This window comes from Calliphora vicina, chromosome 5 (assembly GCF_958450345.1).
Source record: "Calliphora vicina chromosome 5, idCalVici1.1, whole genome shotgun sequence".
Classification (NCBI taxonomy): Eukaryota; Metazoa; Arthropoda; class Insecta; order Diptera; family Calliphoridae; genus Calliphora; species Calliphora vicina.
Window position 1 is genome coordinate 71,678,557 of NC_088784.1, and position 22,976 is coordinate 71,701,532.

The following is a 22,976-nucleotide window of genomic DNA, read 5'->3' on the forward strand; positions in this document are numbered from 1 at the left end:
TTAGGTATTTTCCTTTAAGAGCCTTTTTGTCGCTGAGTGAGATGAGAGTGGGATTTTTATCAAAATAAATGTTTTGTAACTCAATACATATAATTTTTGACTTATTTTGCAAAATCTATAACTTTTTTTTGCTCAAAAGAGAGCTTAGGAAAAAGGGTCCATTTTGAAAAGAAAAGTGACCAAAGTTTTTGATTTTTCAAAAAAAATTCATTACGATCGGAAGACATAGATTTCAAAAGTTGCTTCACTTGGCATGAATTCCCCCATATATATAAAAATAAATAAAATATTGGCTGTATGACTTAAAAATTTCAGGATTTACAATAGATGGAGTATCTTTTGATCGCGGTTTTTGTTTTTAACCCGCAAGAGTGCCTCAAGGCATGCATTACAAAACACCAATTATCTCAAAAAGTAATTATAATTTCTTGTTTAAATTTAATTGTGACATTAGTTACGGATTTGTTCCCTCGAAGGTCAAAATTATTCTGAATTTTAGCTTTTGTTCTGTCAGCTATTTTGTGTGTGACGTCATAATTTTAGCACATGAAATTTGTTTGCGTAATTTTTTTTTTTTAAATCAAAGTTTTACTATCTTTTAGTTGCACGATCTATTCGGAATATTTTTTATTAGTTCTTTTTCTTCTAATTATTGTTTTTTACACCTAAACCGACAAGAATGCCTTTAGGCACTCTTAACCTTTTTGCAACTGGTTCCTAAACTTAATTTTCAAATTAGTTTCTGATGGCTGTTCTGAGTTTATTGGGTCATAATTACCCTAAAAAAAATATTCGATCACTTAGATTGTTAGAGGGTTAATAACTTATATGTCATTTTTAAGGGTACATATCTGTCGTTTATTTTCACTTACTTATTGAACAATGTAGTGTAAAAACAAAGATTTTTCTTGCTTCGAAAAATGTCGAATTTTGTGCCAACAAAGCGTCATATGCGGGAAGTTTTGCTTTACTTCTTTAATTTAAAAAGCCACGCACAGATTGTTCACCAAAGCTTATTGTGAATGTGTTTCATCGGTTTCAACGTAGGAGAGAAGTGGTTGCGATTCAGAAGTGGTGATTTTGAAACGGAAGACAAAGATCGCCCAGGCCAGCCAAGATAGTTTGAAGACTAATAATTAGAGGCATTACTTCATGAAGATTGTTATCAAACTCAACAAGAGCTTGCGAAACCATTGTGAGCAGCAGGATTCATCCAAAAGCGCGAAAATTGGGTACCATACGAATTGAAGCCGAGAGACCTTTGATAATTTTTTTGTATGCCCGAAATGAAGCCTGAACGTTATAAAAGAAAATCATTTTTGTACCGAATCATTATTTGCGATGGAAAATAGATCCATTACAATAAACCGAAGCGTAAGAGATCGTATGTACAGCCCGACCTATCAGCCGAATCCACACCAAAGCTAAGGTAGTGCTCTGTATTTGGTGGAAGCAAAAGATCCTATCTGTCACATCACAGGCAACCTGAACCGAATACAACTGATTCGTTTGAAGCAAGCAGAATATGCAGCCATATATGAAACTGTAATATATTTGTGATACGCTTCACTTTGGAACAGAGTATCCTATAGTGGCTTGATTCGTTCTTGGCCTCAAAAGATAAGCAGATGGAAAGGGTCTTAGCTAACAGTGACCAATACTTTAAATAAATATATATTGTTCAAAATAAAAGCTAAAAATTGTAAAAAATATCCTCAAAGCGCTCTAATAAACACATACTAATTCAATACTATTTTTTGAAAATTTTACATTTGATAAAGGCGATGAAAGTGTTTGCGCTTCTAGACAAACTCTTGAGTATATACTTCCTATGGTCACGGTAATAATATTTTGAATTTATTTTTTTAACATTGAGCAATATTAAGAAATACTGGCATATTGACAATATCAATTTCTTTCGAAATCCTCAAAATTCTGATCCTAGGTATGGCAAAATTATTAGAGATGTTGACCTAATTATATTGTCCAACAGCATTTTTGGAACAAAATAGCGACCCTATAATTCTGAAGTTTTGTACAATAAACTCATAGTTCAGCTGGTCTGAGTTTTAATTTTTTGATCGAAGGGTGCATTTTACTAAATGAAAAATATGTTGTATATTAATGTCTGAGAGAATTCTTATTGTCAGAGTTATATTATGAAATTTTATAGGGATCAGTTTTGTGGAAGATCTTAACCCTTTAGCTGCTCTCTTTAGGTGTAAATTTGACAACCAAAAATACCAAATTTGTAAATTAAGCTCTTTACGCTCAATTAGCAAAATTACTCACCTTGGGTTTCGCATTATTTTTTGTTTTTTTAGATATGGCGGGCCTAAGAAAGGTCGAAATTTTTTTAGAATATCAGCTATATTTGTGATAAAATTCCGAATAAAATTATTCAAATTGTGCAAGAGTACAAAATCTTGACCAAATTATTGTAAAAAATTGGGGTTTTGGAAATGGTTTTAAAATTTTGCAAACATTTTTTGACAATCAAAAAAGAGCTTTTATGGTTTTTAGGTAGCCTTGTTTTATAAAATTTCCAAAACAAGCAAGATTTTTATACCCTACACCACCATAGTGGGGAGGGTATAATGCGTTTGTGTAGATGTTTGTAACGCCCAAATATATTAATCGAAAAGTCCTGGGACAATTTTTAATATCTCGAATATTTTCAAAACGACTTTTGAATTTTATATATTTTTTTATTGATATTTCTATATAGATTTAAAATTCAATATTAGACCCCTTTCACACTAGGCAATTTAGTTGCGCAAGTCTCTTGCCCAACAACAAAACAGCATGTAAAATTTTCTTCTCCTTTACCCGACATTACCTCTGCAATCAACAAACACAAGAGACTTGAGCAACTAAATTGCCTAGTGTGAAAGGGGTCTTAAATATTGGCACAAGTTAACATAATCCAATTTGTCTAAAAATGTCAGAGTTTGACAATTATATCAAATGTCACATAATCCGAGCAGCTCTTCCCATAAAAACCACCTTAATGTGTATTAAACGAAACCTGGTTATGTCTTAACAAATAGTACTGTCGGTTAAAAATATTTTTGTATGAAAACTGTCAGTTTAACTATTAGTTAACACATAACCAGACTTCGTGAACTGGGGGTAAGAGTATAAAATTTAACTTTATGCCAGACCTATTTAAATAACATTTTTTTTATACAAAAAGAATCAACCATAATGAATTTACTTTTTATTTCAATTTAATTTAAAAAAATTACTTGTGAATAGTATTTTCTTCTCTTAGAGAATCAACAACTAACAGCACCAGAAAAACATAACAAAATATTGATTATTTTCAAAAAAACAGTTTTAAAAACAACTTAAACCTTTTGCCCTTTCTCAACAGCCTCTGCAAAGCATGTTGCTAAAACAACTTTGTGACAACATCGAAATGGCACACGGCCAGGTCAAGTAGTTAAATGTCAGTTATTGCCAAAAAAAACAAAAAAATCTAACACACAAATGCACACAAAATGTGTTTTGAATGAAACACGTTCATATACAGAGAAAAAAAGAATATTTTACTTAAAGAAATTGTTAGCAACAGCCAGCAATTTTGTTGTAATCGGCATTTTTATTCATACAAAAGTAAAGTTTTTTTAAAATCTAGTTTTAATAGTTTTTTGCAAAACAACGAGGGTTGTTTAAAACACTAAATTATTTAAAACCAAAGTTAAGCTTTAAAATTTCTTTAATTTCTTAACAACCCTCCTTTAATTTTTGTAATATCACTAACGCCATATATGTTTACATTTCCGGTATACAATTTCAAAATAGAATTACAGCAATATGCATAAATTACTTTTTGAAATGAAAATAAAATGTTTTTTTTTATTTATTTTCAAAAAAAGAACAACAGCAATTGTTGTTATTGCTTGTTTCGAGTATATGTATATGAGTTTTTAATTGTTATAAAATTTGTTTGTGTTTTCTTAAATATTTTGAAATTATTGTCACATACCTCGCAGGCACATTTAAAGCATTTGGAATTTTTTATGGCAATTTGAACTTCTTCACCTTCATTGGCACACGATTGCAAAATACCTGTAATGAAAAGAGAACAACAATATTATTTCCATTCTTATTTTGTAATTTTGAGCAAGATTAAATAAAAGATTAAATTTGTAGAATGATAACAAAATAATGAAATTTTTTTATGTTTATTGGAATGTAAATTTGGCAGAGATATCTTTTCGGTATTTCCTAATATAAGACGCACTTTTTATTATACAAAAATATTTATGGCCACATATAAAGTTGAGACTATACTGATTTTGCCACTACATTGTCGACACTGGCAAAATGTAGTAACTATATTCTTTTTTAATAGAATTGGATTCCCTCAGGATAAAACCAATTGAAACGTGTAATATTTTCACCAACATTTATAACGAGTGTTTTATTAGGTGCTGCATATTCTTAAATTTATATAAAACTAGTTGACCGCGCCGGCTTCGCCCGGTGGCATTTACTAATGTTAGTTCTTCAAGTTTCTCCAACCCACATACACCTGTCTGTTCTTATTTATTTGCAAATAAAATATCTAAATTTGTACTGCATACTTTAGGGGGCTTTTTTATTACAGTTGACTGGACTCAAAAAGCCAGTTTTAGCCGGAATTTTTTTTCTTTACACACCATCTCCTGAAAATTTCGAATCGAATAAAAAAAATCAGCCAAATCGCTCCAGCCGTTCTCACGTGATTACATTACATACATGGCTCATTTCATTTTTATATATATAGATAAAGTGTTTGTGAGATATCATTGACATTTTTTATTCGTTTGAAAGACTTATCGAAGTCCTCATGTAAGGAATATAACATCGTGCAAATGTCCGTCGTGAATTCTGTGAGTGGCGCGTAATCGAAATGTCCAATTTTCCATGACTCAGGCTCATAAATCTGGCTAAATTTCACCGATGGCATGGCTTGTGTTGGCTTTGAGGGCCGCTGTGGCCGTTTGTGGCTTATTTGCATAGAACTGCGACTTAAGAAGACTCCTCAAGACTCACACGATCTCGATGGTCAGTTCACATCACCTTCACGAGCGATGATCATGCCCTCAAATCGGTCTTGTAGAATGTACAATGTGACATGAGCTGTGTGGTACATAGTGCCGTCATGTTGAAACTACATGTCAGCTCCTGGTTCAGTTGGAATTAGTACTAGTGCAGGCCCAGATCACGATATAAAATTCGCTAAGTTGTGGCCTGTGAAAGGCCGAGTTTTTGTGAGCGACCCGAAATCGACTGCCTGGGATTCACTCTTACGGAGAGTGGAGTTGTATTCGGCAGGAGAGTGGCGTTGTACGGATGTTGGTTCTTTGTTTACAGAACCAGTGGACTCAAATTGAAGAACACCCATTTTGATAAAATAATTTTATCATTTGCAAGATTTGTAGAACGCTATATCCGTCCATAGTGAGTTGGCGAAACAAACTGAATAAATGGCAGTCAATTCAACAGATGTAGCTTCAACAATATGGCAGCTATACGGAAGACCATATTGGAAGACCCTTTATGTGTATTTTACAACCGTTCTTTCTCCTACTCTATTCCTTATTTTCAAACTTCCAATCCTATCTATTCTTTTGCAGATGACCGCAACATTTGCCATTCATATTCATTCAGTTACAAACCAAACCTGTCAGATATTGGAGCAATGAGGCAAAACATGAAAGATTCCCTAATCGGGACCTTATGACAATCTCTGAATGAAGTTGTGCGAATTGGGTCGCTTCCAAAGCTCTCAAGATTCATTGTTGCATATTGGCTAAAAAAAACAAACGACAGACCATGTCGCTTCATCTGTATTTATGGGTGGTATAAATATTGTGGAATCTGACGTTCTTCATGTTGTGGACATCAGAATACAATGTGATTTTCGTCATGATAATACACATTTTCAAGTGTCGAAAGAATCATTCTAGTGTCTCGGATTTCTAAAACTTTGTAGGAATTACTTCACTCCATCTGATCTCCTCACTATTTACACCACCATGTATTTTGGAGCTTCTCGACAGCGTACAGGAGAGGGCGAAGGTGATTGTTGGTGACAGTAGGGAATCCAACTCTATTGATTCGCTACTACAATGGAATGTGTTCTGATGAAATTAGGGAACTTGTTCCAGATACCCGCAGATTTTTACGTAATACACGTTTTTCATCAAGAAAATACACCCCTTTGTGGACGATTGGCCAATGGATCGTATACCACACTAAAGAGAAAATTCGTTCCGTACTGTACGTATGTGGACCAAAATTCCCACTAAAGTCTTTCCTATAATTTTCAATGTAGGAAATTAATGTTCAAATCGAATGTCCACAAACACTACTCCCTCTTTCCTCCCTTCCATAACCTATTTTCCTAGTTCCATCACCAGGCTTTGCATTAGTGGAGGTCATCACCTGGGAGCTGGTCCAAGAAGAACAAAAAAAGCTCCTTCCTATACTATCAAGTTTAACCTGAATTTCCCTAGAACCAAGAGTCTTGTCAAAATCAACAAGTGCTTGCAGGTATCGTAAAATAGCTCCCAAATGAAATAAATCCCAATGAAATAACTCCTAATGGACTTGAAAAATGAAATAACTGCCGAAAGGTGAAATGAAATTACTCCCAATAATCTGCGGTTTCATAATTTTAAAAATATTAGTCCCAAAAAAGCGAAATAACTCCCAATGAAATAAATCCCAATAGAAATGAAATAATTCCCAATCCGAATCAATTTATTAGTGTAATCTAACTCCCAGTGAAATAAAGAACTACAAAAGTGAAATTATTCTTCGCTTACCAAACATTTTTTGCATAGCGGGCCTATGGCGGTGTCAAAAACTGGCTTCGCATAGAAATTTTTTTGGCATTGCAGGCCTTTGGCCGGGCGCTAAGGTTTCTCCTCTGGGGTGTATCAAAAACTGGCCTCGCTCAGAAAAGATTTCTTTCATTGACAAAGGCCGACAATGTAAAAAGAATCTTTTCTGCCAGTTTTTGAGGAAACCTTAGCGCCTGACCAAATGCTTTTGCAAAGTAGAACCTAACAAAAATTAAATAACTCCCTATACAGTGAAATAATTCCTAATTCTCATAATAAAATGAAATAAAACCCAACAAAAATTTCATTGGGAGTTGTTTCATAGGCAGTTATTGCATTATGAAATAACTCCCAGCTAAAAACTCCTAACGCATAGGGAGTTATTTCATAACGAAATAATTCCCAAGTTGTATGAAAAATTTGTTGGGTGTTATTTCATTTTTTCGTGGGGACTTATTTCATTTGGAAGTTATTTCACGGTACCGTGCATGCAAAATCATTGGGAGCTACTAAAGCAGCAATTTCAAAACGTTTGCGAACGTTACAAATTGGCTACGACACGAATTGAAGCCGAGATGCCTTCAAAAGCAATTTTGCGATACTTGAACGCTATAAAAGAAAATCATTTTTACACCGACTTTCGATTCAAAATTCCGCTAAGGTAATGCTCTGTATTTGGTGGGACCAAATGTATCCTATCTATTATGAGCTGCTGATATCTAGCCAGACCATCACAGGGAACCTCCACCGAACGCAACTGATTCGTTTGAAGCGAGCATTGGCCGAAAAACACCCAGAATATACGAACAGGCATGGACAACGCTCGGCCACATGTTGCAATAACTATTAAAATGTATTTAGAATGAAGCGATTGGGTAGTTTTGCATCACCCGCTTTATAGTCCAGACAGTATCCCATCCGACTACTATTTGTTTCGATCGATGCAGATCGGTCTCTCTGGGATACGCTTCACTTTGCAACAGAGTATCCGATATTGGCTTGATTCGTTCTGGGCCTCAAAAGTTGAGCAGTACTTTTGTCTCGAAATCCATAAGTTGCCAGAAAGTTGGGAAATGGTCATTGCTAACCATGGCCTATACTTTGAATAAATTTTTAATGAACAAATGTTTCAAAATTAAAGCTAAAAATTTGAAAAAATGCCGAATTTTTCATCATACTCCCAATATATTTCGATAGGAAAGCTGGTGAATTTGAATTTTTGGTATATGGAATTGTGGCCTCTGGAAGCTCTAGGCAGAAATGCCAACTATTTATGATCAATATTGGTGTGAAATTAAATTTTTTTGTTAAAACTAAATTTTTAATTAGTAACTAAATTTTTAATCTACAAACTGTGAAGTTCATTCATTAGTAATTAGAGTGTTACTAGTTGTTCAATATATTCCGGATATTAACATTCCTAACAAGTAATAAACTCAATAAATGTTTAAACTAATATTCAACAAAATCCACTTATGTTTTAAATATCACACTACAATATCTTTCAACTCCATGTCTAAATATGGAGCAATAATTTCAAAACAGAAAAACAAAACCAACTTCTTTGGTGGTCCTAAATTGGTTTTCCTTATACGTATTAATATAGTCCACACACGATTATTTAGCTAAAGTTTTTCAAGTGGCAACTTTAGTTTTTATTTTTTTGTTACAACAAAACATGACATTTTGATTTCGTTTGTAATGCGTATAAGAGATTTGTTTCGCTTTTTTTTATTTATTAGTAACAAAAAAACACAAATAAATAGAAACGAGTATAAAGCACTAAATCAACACGATTTATATATAAAGTGGAGTAAGTATTTTTAAATAATAATATGAAAAAAGTGAACAAACAAATAAAAATAATACCAGAAACCATATTCAAACACACTTATTTATTGTAACCACTGGAAAATGTATGTAGGTACAGTGTCGAACAAAAGTTGTTGCACAATTATGAAAAAATCAATTGATCTCATCTTCGAAATAAATATTAAATAACTGAAATTTTTTTATTCGTTTGCTTAGTGGAGAAGAGGCGCAATGTACGTTTTTGAAGATTGACTGGAGAGATCGACTTTCGTTTAAAAATTTAATTTTAATTATTAACAACTCTTCTTCCACACTGTAACTTATATACAATGTACATGAAGTGTTGTATCTTATTGTACAAGTACCACTCACTCCACCATCACTATTTATTTAAGATTTCTTTAGTTTATATTGTACAATTTGTTTTATGATCTTTCGAGTTTATTGTGTGGCTTGTTAGAGAATGTTTTTTTTCCATTTTTTTGTTTAAATTTATTAAAGAAAACATCGACAATAATGAAATGTAACGCAAAGAAACATGGAAAAAGTTAAGCGCCACTTCAAAGGTTACACAAACCGCATACTATACAGAGATACTCATACAAAATTAAACTAAATAAAGAGAAAGAAAAAAAATCATAGTGCGTTTCTTTGTTTTCATTTTATGTTTTCTTAAGATCAACAATTGTGTTCGTTAAATTTGTATGAAGTGCTTCAATATTGAGAGTTAACAAAACCGCCTACATGTCTGCTGCTACACAGGGAAAGGAAAGTTTATGTTGGAAATCCAGGCAGATCACAAAATCAACACAGTACAATAGACGCCACACAAACACATTAGGGTGGCCCTTTTATTGGTCTTTTTAGATTTTCGCTGCTCCCCAGGTCTTAGTTAGTAATTATTCTTCGTCATCTAGAAACCAAATGCTGAAAATATGAGCTAAATTGGATAACGTTTAGAGGTTTTACATTTTTTATTTGAATTTTCGTTTTTTGATTCAAAGTGGGGACAATCCATCCAAAAATACAAAGCAGTCAAATTTCTTATCTTCGATTTATTCTCACTTAATCATTGATCATTAAAGTGTAAAAAACACTGTTTTTTTTGCATCGAAAAAATCGAATTTTATGCTAACTAAGCTTCATGTGCGGGAAGTTTTGCTTTACTTCTTTAATTTGAACAAAAATTGCTGTTGAAGCACTCCGATTACTCTGCAAAGCTTATGGTGAATGTGTTCCATCGGTTTCAATGCGGGATAGATGGTTTGTGCGGTTTAGAAGTGGTGATTTTAACACGGAAGACAAATATCGCCAAGCCAGCCAAAAAAGTTTGAAGACCACGAATTAGAGGCATTACTCCTTGAAGATTGCTGTAAGACTCAACAAGAGTTTGCAAAATCATTGCGAGCTACTAAAGCAGCTAATTCAAAACATTTGCGAGCAGCAGGATTCATTCAAATAATAACAAAAAACAAATCATTTTTTCACCGAATCATTATTTGCGATGAAAAATGGATACATTGCAATAACCCGAAGAGTGAGAGATCGTAGGTGAAGCCAAGATAACCCGCCGAATCGACACCAAAGCCAAATATCCATGGCGCTATGGTAATGCTCTGTATATGGTACTAGCAAAAGGGTCCTATCTATTATGAGCTACTGAAATCTGGCCAGACCATCACAGGGAAGCTGTACCGAATGGAACTGATTCGTTTGAAGTGAGCATTGGCCGAAAAACGCCCATAATATGCGGTCAGACATTAAACCACATATTGCAATACCTTTTTTTAAAAAAAAAACAAACACGAACTGCGAAGCGTTTTGCTTCTCTGCAGATACATCCAGAGTCTCTGGCGGTAATCGAACCCGCAATCCTCAAATTAATAGTCCAGCACACTATCGACTGGTCTATCGGGGCACTCAAGTTAAAAACTATTTAGAAATAAGTGTTAGGGAAGTTTTGCCTCACCCGCCTTTTAGTCCAGACCTTGACCCGTCCGACTACTATTTGTTTCGATCGATGCAGAATGGTCACTCTGGGATATGATTCACTTTGTAACAGATTATCCGATATTGGCTTGATTATTTTGTGACCTCAAAAGATGAGCAGAATGATCGGATTTCCTCGTCGAGCACTACAATTATCTCCTATACCTAAGCAGATATTCGTATTTAAAAATTAAATTTTCAATATTTTACCCACTCTACTCCAGTTTTTTGATAACAGCCGGTCCAAAATTTTACCCATTTTCCTTATGTTTCTTTTATTAAACTAAACCAAAAAAGAATTGTTTAAAAACCATGACTGAGTTATATTAATTTAATTTAAAAAAGCGATTTTTCGCTAGTTTTTGTGAAAAAGGTACTTTTTTTCTTCTAAGGTTATCTAAAAAATGTCTGAGAAGATATATTAGGAATTTATATTTTTTTGAAAAGCTAAAATTACACTAAATATTCTAAATGAAAGTAAATATGAAAATTCTTGATAGCGAGGGTACGAGATCCATCCAAAAAAACCCTATTTGGTATGTAAAATTCAAATCGCATAGTAAATATCAAAATATAGTAACTCATTTTAGATGGCAAATATGTTCTTAATTATTCTGTAAAGGGTTCCGATAACCCCGTCACTGGTATGATATTATAGCTAAAAAACTAAAAAATCCCATGTTAGGGATTTTTCAAAACTTTTTTGGGAATTGCGGAATTTATGATTACAAATTTCAAAACTTGTTTTTATTTTTCTATTTTCAATAGAAAAATCTCTACAACTTTAAAATTTCATAAAAAAATATTCTTAAATAAAAATGTAATTTCAATTTGAAAAGTCTGTAGATATAGAAATATGCATAGAGCGGAAACTCTCCTGTCAAAGTCCTAACTCTGTTGTCAAAAACCTAAGTGGTGAGAATGTATTGGTAAAAAAAACTATTTTCGTTTTACCTTTTCTAAGAAATCGAAATACGGAATTAATTTCACTTTCGATCGGGATGGAATTGTGTGACTTGCCTGTATATCTCAAATCCCACATGTTAAATTTTCAAAAATTCTTTTAAATTAAATTTAAAAAAAAACAAGTAAGAGAGCTATATTTGGCTATGTCGACTCTTATATACCCTTCACCAAATTATACTTTTTTTTAAATTTCAAATTATTTTTTTTAAATTTTAAAATTTTTTTTTGGTGATTTTGACCCATTTTAGGTCCAACTTACTATGATCTTATATACGTCGTTGCAAAGGTCTTTGAAATATCTATCATTAGATATCCATATTGTCTATGTTAATGACTTAGTAATCCAGATATAGGTAAAAAAATAGGGCAAAAATCGCGGTTGTCCTGGTTTTTTCCTCATATCTCAGCCATTTGTGGATCGATTTTGCTGATTTTAAATAGGAAACTTCTCGAAAGCATGTCTGACAGAATTATTGAAGATTTGGATTCCGAAGATATCTGGGGTCTTCAGAAAATTGATTTCAACAGACAGACAGACATGGCTTAATCGACTCCGCTATCTATAAGGATCCTGAATATATATACTTTATTGGGTTGGAAAATTATATTGTATATACCCTTCTCAACAAGGTGAAGGGTATAAAAATAAAAAAATTGTTTGTCTGTATTCTAATAAATGCTAAATGAGATTTTTACCATATATTCCCCCATTTTCTCCATTTTTCTTTTATTCTATTTATCTTATAAATGTATATGTCAGACCAAAAAAGAATTGTTTAAATATCGTGACTGACTCCAACATTAAGGCGATGAAAGGCGATAAAAGGCGATTTTTCGCTAATTTTATGGAGATGTATTAGGAATTTATACTTTTTGGAAAGCTAAGTTTACATAAAATAAAATTGTTGATACTGATTGGACCAAGTCCATCCAAAAAACCCCTTTTTTATAAAATTCAAATTTAAGTCAAAAATTCTAAAATCGCATAGTGAATATCAAAATATGGTAGCCCATTTTATATGGCCGAATATGTTCTTAATTATTTATTAAAGGGTTCCGATAAGCCTGTCCTTGGTATGGATATTATAGCCAAAAATCTAAAAATCCCATTTTAAGGATTTTTCAAAACTTTTTTGGAACAAATTTCAAAATTTGTTATTATTTTTCCATTTTCAATAGAAAAATCTCTATAACTGTAAAATGTCATTAAAAAATTTTCATAAATAAAAAACTTTAATTTCAATTTTAAAAATTTTTATCTTTGCAAAAATCATAGAGAAAGTATATGTATATAGAGCGGAAACACTCCTGTCAAAGACCTAACTGAGTTGTCAATAACCTAGGTGATGAGAAGGTATTAGTAAACAAAATTATTTTCGTTTTACCTTTTCTAAGGAATCGAAATACGGAATTAATTTCACTTTCGATCGGGATGGAATTCTGTGACTGGCATGTATATCTCAAGTCCCACATTTTAAATTTTAAAAAATTCTTTTAAACAAAATTTTAAAAAATATAAAAATTGTTTCTCTATTCTAATAAATGCTAAATGAGGATTGGAACCTATTTTCAGTTAGTGTGGGAGTCTATTTGAAATTTATACGATACCGGATATTGAATATAGCCCCGTGCATGCTAATTTTGCCCAAATCTTGAAACTTCAAATAAAATATGAACTCTCTAAACGTTATCCAATTTTTCTCAAATTTAGCATTATTAGGCTTTTAGATGTCGAAAAACAATTTTATACTTTGGGAGCATCGAAAATCGATAAAGCACAAAATAAGGACTACCCTAATTTACGTATTACATATTTGAAATACGGTTGATTTTAAGCCGCATCTATTACATCCATAAAAAAATATACCTCAACATAATTGTTTAATAGGCTGCATGCCACAATAAAAAACACTCTAAATAAAAACACGCAGACACACTTCATAATAGTGATAAGATTTTTTTATTATTTTTTTTTAAAATTTCTTTAACAACAAAAAAAAAGTACCCTACTGTTTTATTGAAAAAAGTTTAAAGTATAGTGGTAATATGATAGTGGTGGTAACACTTATTATTTAAATATTTAAAATAAAATTGTAATTTAAGATCTGTTCCTGTTAAGCCTATTTATTTCAAAGGTATATTCAAATTGTCATTGGGTTTGTAAAACAATTTTAAATAATGGTTTTGATAATGGAAACTTTTTCGAATTAAATGAAGATACTCTTCACCTAAATTTTATATTTTGTAGCCCAGATTTGATGTAAAAGCCAGGCAGTTTTCTTTCGTTCGGACTATAAAACAGTGGTCGGCATAAAGAGAACATGAAGCATGAATTCACTGTTTTAAACTCAGCTATATATTGGGACCGACTCTTACAGGTCTCTGGTTGCTACATAATAGTAAGTCTTATTTGTTTAATAAGGTATTACTAATTCGTATATTAGCTCTTCAAAACTCACTTACATTTTAGTTTATCATTATTCAAGTATCATTTAGCCAGTCAATCTTCCACATAAACTGTAAAAGGCCCACTTAATCTGTCATTTTAAATTCGACATATATTCGTATAAATAAGTTAAACAGATTTCTTTCACCATAGAACGTGTGCAAGCATTTAATTTATTTATTTATTATTTTTTTTACATGTTTTTTCTGGCTGTATTTTAAATATTTTGTTGCCCCCTTCGAAACAAATTTACAATTTTAATAGCATCGTTGTTGTTATTGTTGCAGTTGTTGTGTTTATTTTGTTGTTGTTGTTAAAATTTATTGTTTAAATTATAACTTTGTTTTCTCTCGAATGTTTATTGTTGTTTAATCTAAGATTTTGACAGCCAGTTTAAGATTTAGTATTCATAAATTTCATTTGAAATCTACGTATACATAAGTTTAAATTTGTTTTATTTATTTTTATTTGAATTTTTCATTTCATTTCATTTAGCTCTTTTTGGTTAATGTTTATTGTAATGAAATGTTTTGTATATTATATCTACTCTTGTATATGCATACATATTTACATAGCTAGAGAATATGCATATAATATGCATTTAATATGCATAGATTATGCATACAACATTTTATAATAATACATCTGGTTAAAGTTCAAATAAACACTTGGTCTTTTCTTTGCTTGCTTATAAAAAACGAAAAGAAAAAGGTCTATAAATTTAATCATGAATAAATTTCCGTTTTTTTTAAGGAAATATGTTTATTTACATACACCAATGAGTTTTTTTTAAAAAAAACTAACGTTAAATAAACAAAATTCAATTTGTTAATAATTTGTAATTTTAGACAAATGAATACAAGTATGTAAGTCTTATATGTGAAATGTTAAGTAAATTAATAGCTGAGTAAAAGAGATGAGGAGTAGTCAGGCTAGAGACAAGGTGTCTGGGCTAAATAGGGAAGTGTCTATGCTTAATTGTATCACAGGGTTTTAAGGGTATATTTTTCGTATTATTTCACTGGCTTAGTTATCATTTGAATTGAATAACATAGTTGAGTTAAAATAATGTTTTGGTTCTACCGATTCAGATTTAGGCCCTATATTCTAGTTATGCTCAAAAATCAAGGAAGAAGGACCAGATCATTTTAAACTTAATAGTATCCTAGAGGAAAGGAAAAATATAAAAAACTAGTCACGTGAGAGATCTATGAGCAACTTTTTGCCACATTTGGATCAAACTACTACGATCGCAATTGAAGTAAATTTCCCGATTTTAAATGTATAAAAATAGTGTTACTATAATCAGAAATTATAATCGGAGTTGAAATCAAATGATTCAATTCCTAACATATTTATTAGTTTCACAGGCATAGAATGAAGGTGAATCGGACAAAAAATATATCGAAATTTTGTAATAAGTATTCAACTCAGATGATAAGGATTAATCATAAGGATAAATGGATACAAATAACTTGGAAAAACATATATGGAAATATCGTTAAAATTTTTCAAAGGATGCAAGATTTGTGGAGCTTCTGAAAAGTAAATATAAAAACTTAGGACTTAAAGTTTGATATTTTAGTAAAACTAAATAATTTTATAAATTTTTCGGAAGTCATTTACCTTAAAAGCTATTATAATTACTGAATTATTATATTTTTAAATATCAAAATTCCTATTTATTTTTAAAAAATTGCCTACTGTGACTTAATTTACAGAGGGATAGTTAAAAATCTTTGTACGTATTTAAAAAAACATATAGGGCTATACAAAAATGGAGGCTTTTCGAGGATCGCTTCTTTGAGTTTTTAGAATTTTTTATTCAAACGGAAATATTGGCCCATTTTACATGTTCCAAATTTGGATGGGTGTAACTTTTTATAGGGTCGAGATAACTGTTAGCTTTCTGTATTTTATGTAGAATTTTATCGCCAATATACGTAGCTGACTTGGTAGGCTCGCCATATCTAAAAAACCAAAAAAAATCGAGCTAAATTAAAAAAAATAAAATAAATAAATCTAAATATCTCTTCAACTAAAAGAGATAATCTACTCATATAATAGTAGTTTTTGTATATCTTCTCAACGACTATTTATATTTTAAATTTCAGACCATTCCGATGATAAATGGATTTTTGGGTATTTTTTAAAAATTTGAGGCCCGAGGGACCATACACTACTGCATATTATCTCTAGGAAGCTCAACAATTTCAAATCAACTGGAAAACACCTCCGCTACAACAGTGTGAAATTTCGTAACAATATCTCCAATATTTCCCGAGATACCGAATTATTTCCAAAAAAAAACATTTCTAAACCACTGTGCGTGGTACATAAGAAATGAGAACATTGGTAGCATTGTTTATCCTGTAAAATGTCTAAAAACGGACCTAGAGCTTTAGGTTTCTAAACTTACAGATTGACAAATTTCAAACATTTGTGCTGACCAAAAATATTAATCTGACACCAACCTTAAATTATAAGGATTGACTCAGAATCACGTTATGTGTCGATTTAGTAAAATTTGGCTGGTTGGAAAAAAAGCTATATTCTGGATCGTTTTAGATAGCGAAGTCGATATAGCCATGTCCGTCTGTATGTTGAAATCAACTTTCTGTAGCCCCCAAATAACTTACAAACATAACTGATACATCTATATATCGGGAATTCCCACGGCTCAGTTGCTATTTAAAATCGAGAAAACCGGGACTACCTACATTGTTGGCCCATTTTTGATATATATCTGGATTACTAAGTCATTAATATATACAATATGTATATCTAATGATAGATATTTCCAAGTCCAATGTAACTAATAACTATAGTAATTTGGACCTACAATGGATCAAAATTGGGACAAATATTTTTCAACCCGATTTTTTTTAACTAAGAAATTTTTTATAATATTTGTTCACTAATAAATTAAAAAAAGAAATTTTTTTTAAAATTTTAAAAAGAATTTTGCAAAAAAAAAATTCAAATTTTGTTTAACTTAAAATATATAAAATTTGTATTTTAAAGTACAATTTGGTGAAGGGTATATAAGATTCGGCATAGCTGAGAAATTTTGTCGAAGCAGGTCTCAAAACCTTACCACTCGTTATGAAGGATATAAACATCTGAACAATACAGTTTTTCCTATGTTACAATATTATAGTATTTCAATAAACTGCCTTTTAAATAAACTAGTGAAATAAATATATTTAAACCATTTAAAATGTTTAACATTACTTATAATCACACCTACATTTTACTTTTGATTTTGTAATTAAAAATTTATTTATATTTTCCCCAAAATGTCATTTTAAACAGCTATTAAACTATGGTTTTCATTACATTTTAGTTTAGCTTATCTCTCCCGTCATTTACCAAACACACTTGTTAAGTGAGAAAAAGCTTACAAACAAATGTTTTGATAAAGTATCTATTTGGTATGGAGTTGTAGGAGGTGTCAGCCAGCCAGCCAGTCAGTCATAACGTTACAATGTTGCTGATTGATGACCATTAAAGACACACCCTGTTTAAAGTAAAATTGATTTTAACGCAAAACTTACGACATGTCTTACATCAACACTTCGAATATTTATATAACAGAGAGTAAGTCTTTCAATTCTATTAAATTTCAATTATTTTTTTACCCTTCGCCATGAGTAGTGGCAAGGGTATATATAAGTTTGTCATACCGTTTGTAATTTCTACATTTTTCATTTGCGATCCCACAAAGTATATATGTATATTCACGATCGTTATAGATAGCGAAATCGATATATCCATGATTCATACATCAATATATCGGGAATTCTTCCGGCTCGGTTGCTATTTATATCGACAAAATTGGCCCATAAATAGCTGAGATATAAGGAAAATACCGGGAAAACCTCGATTTTTGGCCTATTTTTGATCTGGATAACTAATGCCCAGTTTTTGACTTGTTATTTAAATACGTATTTAGTTAATTTAAACTTAAAATTAAGTTGTATTTAAATACAGTTTGAGTTTTTCAGTGCTACATAATTTGTCTTATTTAAATAAGATAAAAGTATGGTAGCACTACTAAATATCAAAAATTTATCGAACAGCTGCTTAAAACAGCTGTTCAACCAAAACAAAAATTGATACATTTTGCCCAATAAGAAATAAAAGTTTATTAAACAATAAAATTATTGGTAGGAAAATGCACAAAAGAAGCTCCAATTGCCCCGCATCGGAATTGTAGTTTTTGCAAGACGCTTTTTTTAGCAAGACGCTGTTGTTTGTTTTTTTTTTACTACAATAGAGTGAAAAAAAACCAAACAACAAAAGTCAGCTGTCAAAAACATATGGTAGTTTATGAAACTTAAATAGAATTTAAATGACCAACGTTGGCCATTTAAATATCATTTAAAAAAGCACTGAGAAACTCATTTTCGTATTTAAATAGAACTTAAATATAATTCATATTTAAATACGAAGTCAAAAACTGGCTCTAAGTCATTAATATAGACAATGATAGATATTTCAAAGTCCATTGCAACGATGAATATAAGGCTATAGTAAGTTGGACCTACAAATTTGTAACCCGAATTTTTTGTCATCAAAAATTTTTTTTGTTAAATTCTTTTAGAAAAATTTTTCATTTTAAAAATTAAAAAAATTTTAAAAAAAATTTTAAAAAAATTGGAAAAAAGTTTTTTTTTAAAAAAGCAATAAAAAAAAATTATTTTGTTTAAATAAAAATATTTAAAAAAAAATAATTTTAAGTATAATTTGGTGAAGGGTATATAAGATTCGGCACAGCCGAATATAGCTCTCTTACTTGTTATTCTTTAAAATTTGGAGGGAGGGAGGAGAGGTTTTATATGAATTGAAAAACATACGGCACGCGATCCATTTAGTTTATATGAAGATAAATAGACAAATAACTACAAAACTTGCATTAAAGTGATATTAAACAATTGTTTATTTAAATATAAATGTTTAATATTTGTTATTGTTGCTATTTTGTATTATTTTTTTGTATGTAAACAAAAGAATAAATTTGTAAATAAATGACTGCATACTGTGCTGAAATCATTGACAAACTAATTTTAAAAGCAGTTAAAATGTAAGTATTTGAAAATTCCAAAGGTGGTTGGTTGGCTAGTTGGTTGGTTGCACATTATTATTTATTAATGTTTGCCTTAGTAAATTGATTTTAATAATTTTATACACTTCTCCACAGGCAATCAAATTCTGAAATATTTATTTGCTTTAAAAGTATATGGGGGTTTCCATGAAGTACACTGAATAATTATTTCAATAAATTTAAAAAATAAAACATTCCAAAATATAAGAATTGAGTGAAAATGAGAATAAGAATAACGCTGAATGTTATGAAACAGAAAATGGAAACTTCGGAAATAAACGTTCTTTCAATACGGACTTCCGAACTTTGACAGTTGAAAGTTGACAGCTGAGATAATGTTAAAGCTACATCTGTCAAATTGGTCTTTCAGGCGAGTAAAAATGTCGATGATACTTTATTTTATTTAAATTTAAACATAGGAAGCGCTTAATGAAAGATCCTTTACAATTGAAAACTTCTGAAATACAATACAAATACAATGATATAAAAACAAATATTTATTGGAACATGCTTTTCTCCCTAACTCTGTGAATATATATTTTTAATTATTGTGTTAAAATTCCCTACAACTATTTCCAAGTACACATACATATAATTCAAATTCATTTCCTTTTTTATTTAAAAAAAAGTTGTTCTCGTCCCACCCACTGTGTAAATAATTTGTTTGATGATTTTCAATTATTCAGCTCGATTAGTTGTTGAGTGCATAAAAAAACTACATAAAAACAATTGTATACATAATACAATAATAATAATAAAAAAAATCAATAAACATTGATTTTAATCAATGTACATTAATTAGCCTAAAGGGCTTGTTTAAACAATTTTCACAGCAGGACATTAAACAAGCAAATACGAGTGTTTTATTCTGGCCACAACTTTTTTCTAGTTGCTGGCTGTAAATACTTAAATCTTGAGATTTAAAAAAAATAATAAAAAATTCCATTGAAATCATTAAAAAATTTAAGAGGTTTTCATTAGTAAGTAGTTTTTTTTTTGACTAAACAGCAGTGATTAATTATTTAGCGCCAGAAATGAAATATATTGATGATATGGCATATTTTAAACCAGGAATAGGGTGTGATAAATTGTTGGCCATACTATTTTTAATAATTACTTCATTTAATAAATGTATATTTGCAACCTTATAAAGTACCCAAGTATTCTAAATACTTATAAATAGAGATGTTGATGTAACGAGATGACTGATGACGATTTGAATTTAACGGCCTGTAAAGGCTGTTTGCAAAATTCATTATGTTTATAATACATATTTCCATTGTTCGAAACATCTACTTATCATACATGTTGATAACACTCTGCTATTAACATTGTTTATAAGTATAATAACATTAACTGTTAAAGCTGCTAACATTAAAGCTGATAAAAGCTCTAGATATAGATAATTCATGAAACTTCTAGTAAATGGCACTGTGTATATAAATAGTAACAGAAGATGTAGTCTGTCAGTGTATTATAAGCGCTGTTAGAATTAAAATCAACTGTATCACCAGTGTATTCTTGTACATTACCAGTGTGTGTAAATAAATAAGTAAAGAGTTGTTACAAATTTTAAACCACTCATCGCTTTTATTTGCAATCTAAAAGAAGGTGGTTTATTTAAAGGAAATAAACCACCGCTTTTAAAAGGTAAAATCGTAACAATATATTAGATTCGGTACGGAAAAACTAGGTATTGAAAATCAGCAAAATCAGTCTATTAATGGCTGACATATAAACAAAAAACCATGTAGTACCATGTAGTCTGATGGATCCAAGTTCAATTAGACAGTGAAATACCAATTGAGAGCAATAACAGGAGTTCATAGCTTCTTGAACTTCAAAATGATAGTGTTGGTAATGAATTATCCAACTAATGCCCGTAACTTCAACAGATGTTGTTGTTTTTGTTGTTGTAGCAGCAGTCATTACTGAGTTGACAGCCCTTGGCTGTCGTGGGAATGACTTCAACAGATAGATATCAACGGTGTAAAATACCCAGAAAATAAATTTACCTAAAAGGTAACTTGACATTAATTTGAATTCAAAATCTACGGGTAAAAATTACCAACTATTTTTGAAGCACTGATAGATATACAATTTTTCAACAAGATCAGTCAATAACTCTCTATGTTAGAGGGTGTCAAAATTTTACATTTTGGTTAAATATGTAGGTGTTTTTTTCTCATTTTGCTAAAAAAGTCAAAAAGCGTATGCCTTGAGTTACAAAACATTTATTTTGATAGATATCCATCTCACAAAAAGTTCTTGAAGAAAAGAACCTAAGCATTTTTTTGATTTTGCCAAAAAAAAAGTAAAAAATATTTTCGAAAGACTGAAGAAATAGCTATCTAAACTATTTGGGACAAGTTACCTGTTTCTCTAAAATGTCAAATTTTGAACCATCCCCCCCCTTAATCAGAGAGTTCTTGACCGATCTTGTTGAAAAATTGTATCTAAATTACTATCCAATAGGACTAACCATGATCGGAAGAAATCTTTTGCAAATGTTGGTTCACATGATTTGAAATACCTTATTTATTTATTGAAATTACGGGCATTAGTCACTAACATAGGATAACAAATCATTAGGGTCCGACCGAAGTTCAATTTTCAGCCTAAAACCAATATGGTTCGTTAAAAAAATCTATATTCGAGATAATCCGAAACTAGGCCTAAAAATTAAATGACATAACCATAACATAGGGCTGATAATATTCCCCATGTGTCTTTTCCAAAAAGTCCTAAAAAATTAAAACCGAGATTTCGACAAGTTTCTGATTTTTTAATCTAATTGAGATATTGATTTGAAACATTTTTTGTAAGACCAAAAATTAGCTTGTCTAAACAAAAAAATTAGTTCGGAATAAATGTGGATCAAATTGTTCCTAATACTTGCAATCCTATTAAAATTTTGATACAAATTTTAGTTTTAGAAACTCAATAAATTTTCAAATTTTTCTTAATTTGTCAATTTTTTTACAATTTTGCCCATAGGGACCAAATTTCCTTCGGGACTGGGAAAATACTTTGGGGATAAATAGAGAATACATCAAGGTTTACAAAGCTGATTTTCGTTTTCTGATTTGGATTTAAGAATGTTTTTTATACCAAAATGTTCTCCGTAAATATATCTTACAGAAAAACCTAAAATTGTTCTCTAATAATAGTTTTTTTTAATAAAAGTTTTTTTTGAATTTTTAAATTGAAAATCGTTTAGTTTTGGATCAATAATTTATATTGCTTTGAAAAAACTTAAATTCGAGTCCATTCGGTTAAAAAGTACGACCTATATTTTTAATAAAGCGAACCAATTTATGCAAGATTTTAAAATTTCAATTTTGAAATGCCTATAACTTGGGAATTGTAAGAGAAAATATAAAAATCGTTGAAATCGGATTTTTATATGCCAGATTTATTCCAAAAAAAATTTGATTCTGCTCCACTGTGGGCTGTAGATGTTGTTATCTTACCATCTAAATTGATCTTTTTGAAAATTATTTTATAATACAATAAAGAGTTTGCTTATCAGTTCTAAATTTTGAGTTTTACCGCTGAAATTAGTTCTAAAAGTAAAAAACAACGAATAATTTTCGGTTTGTGGTTTTAACCTATGAAACACGAATCACAACTGTCAGTAACATGATCAGCGGTAGTTCAATAGTCCCTATTTAGTCCGCCGCTCCGAAAAAAAATGTCAAAGAATACTTGGAATAGCACAAGCTGCGGAATTAAACAAAAATTTATATAAGATTCGATGACCGGAGGTGAATTTCATTGGCTACGTCTTTGCAGATAGAGTATTTATCGTATGACA

General features: G+C 30.6%; 1 protein-coding gene across 1 annotated transcript in view; it reads right to left on the reverse strand.

The window, feature by feature from the left end:
- Positions 1-22,976, reverse strand: part of cv-2 (crossveinless 2) — a 199,290-nt gene that overhangs the window by 47,575 nt on the left and 128,739 nt on the right. The window contains exon 5 of the mRNA XM_065511881.1: positions 3,992-4,074. Coding sequence (XP_065367953.1) covers positions 3,992-4,074 — 83 coding nt within the window. The remainder of the gene's footprint in view (positions 1-3,991; positions 4,075-22,976) is intronic.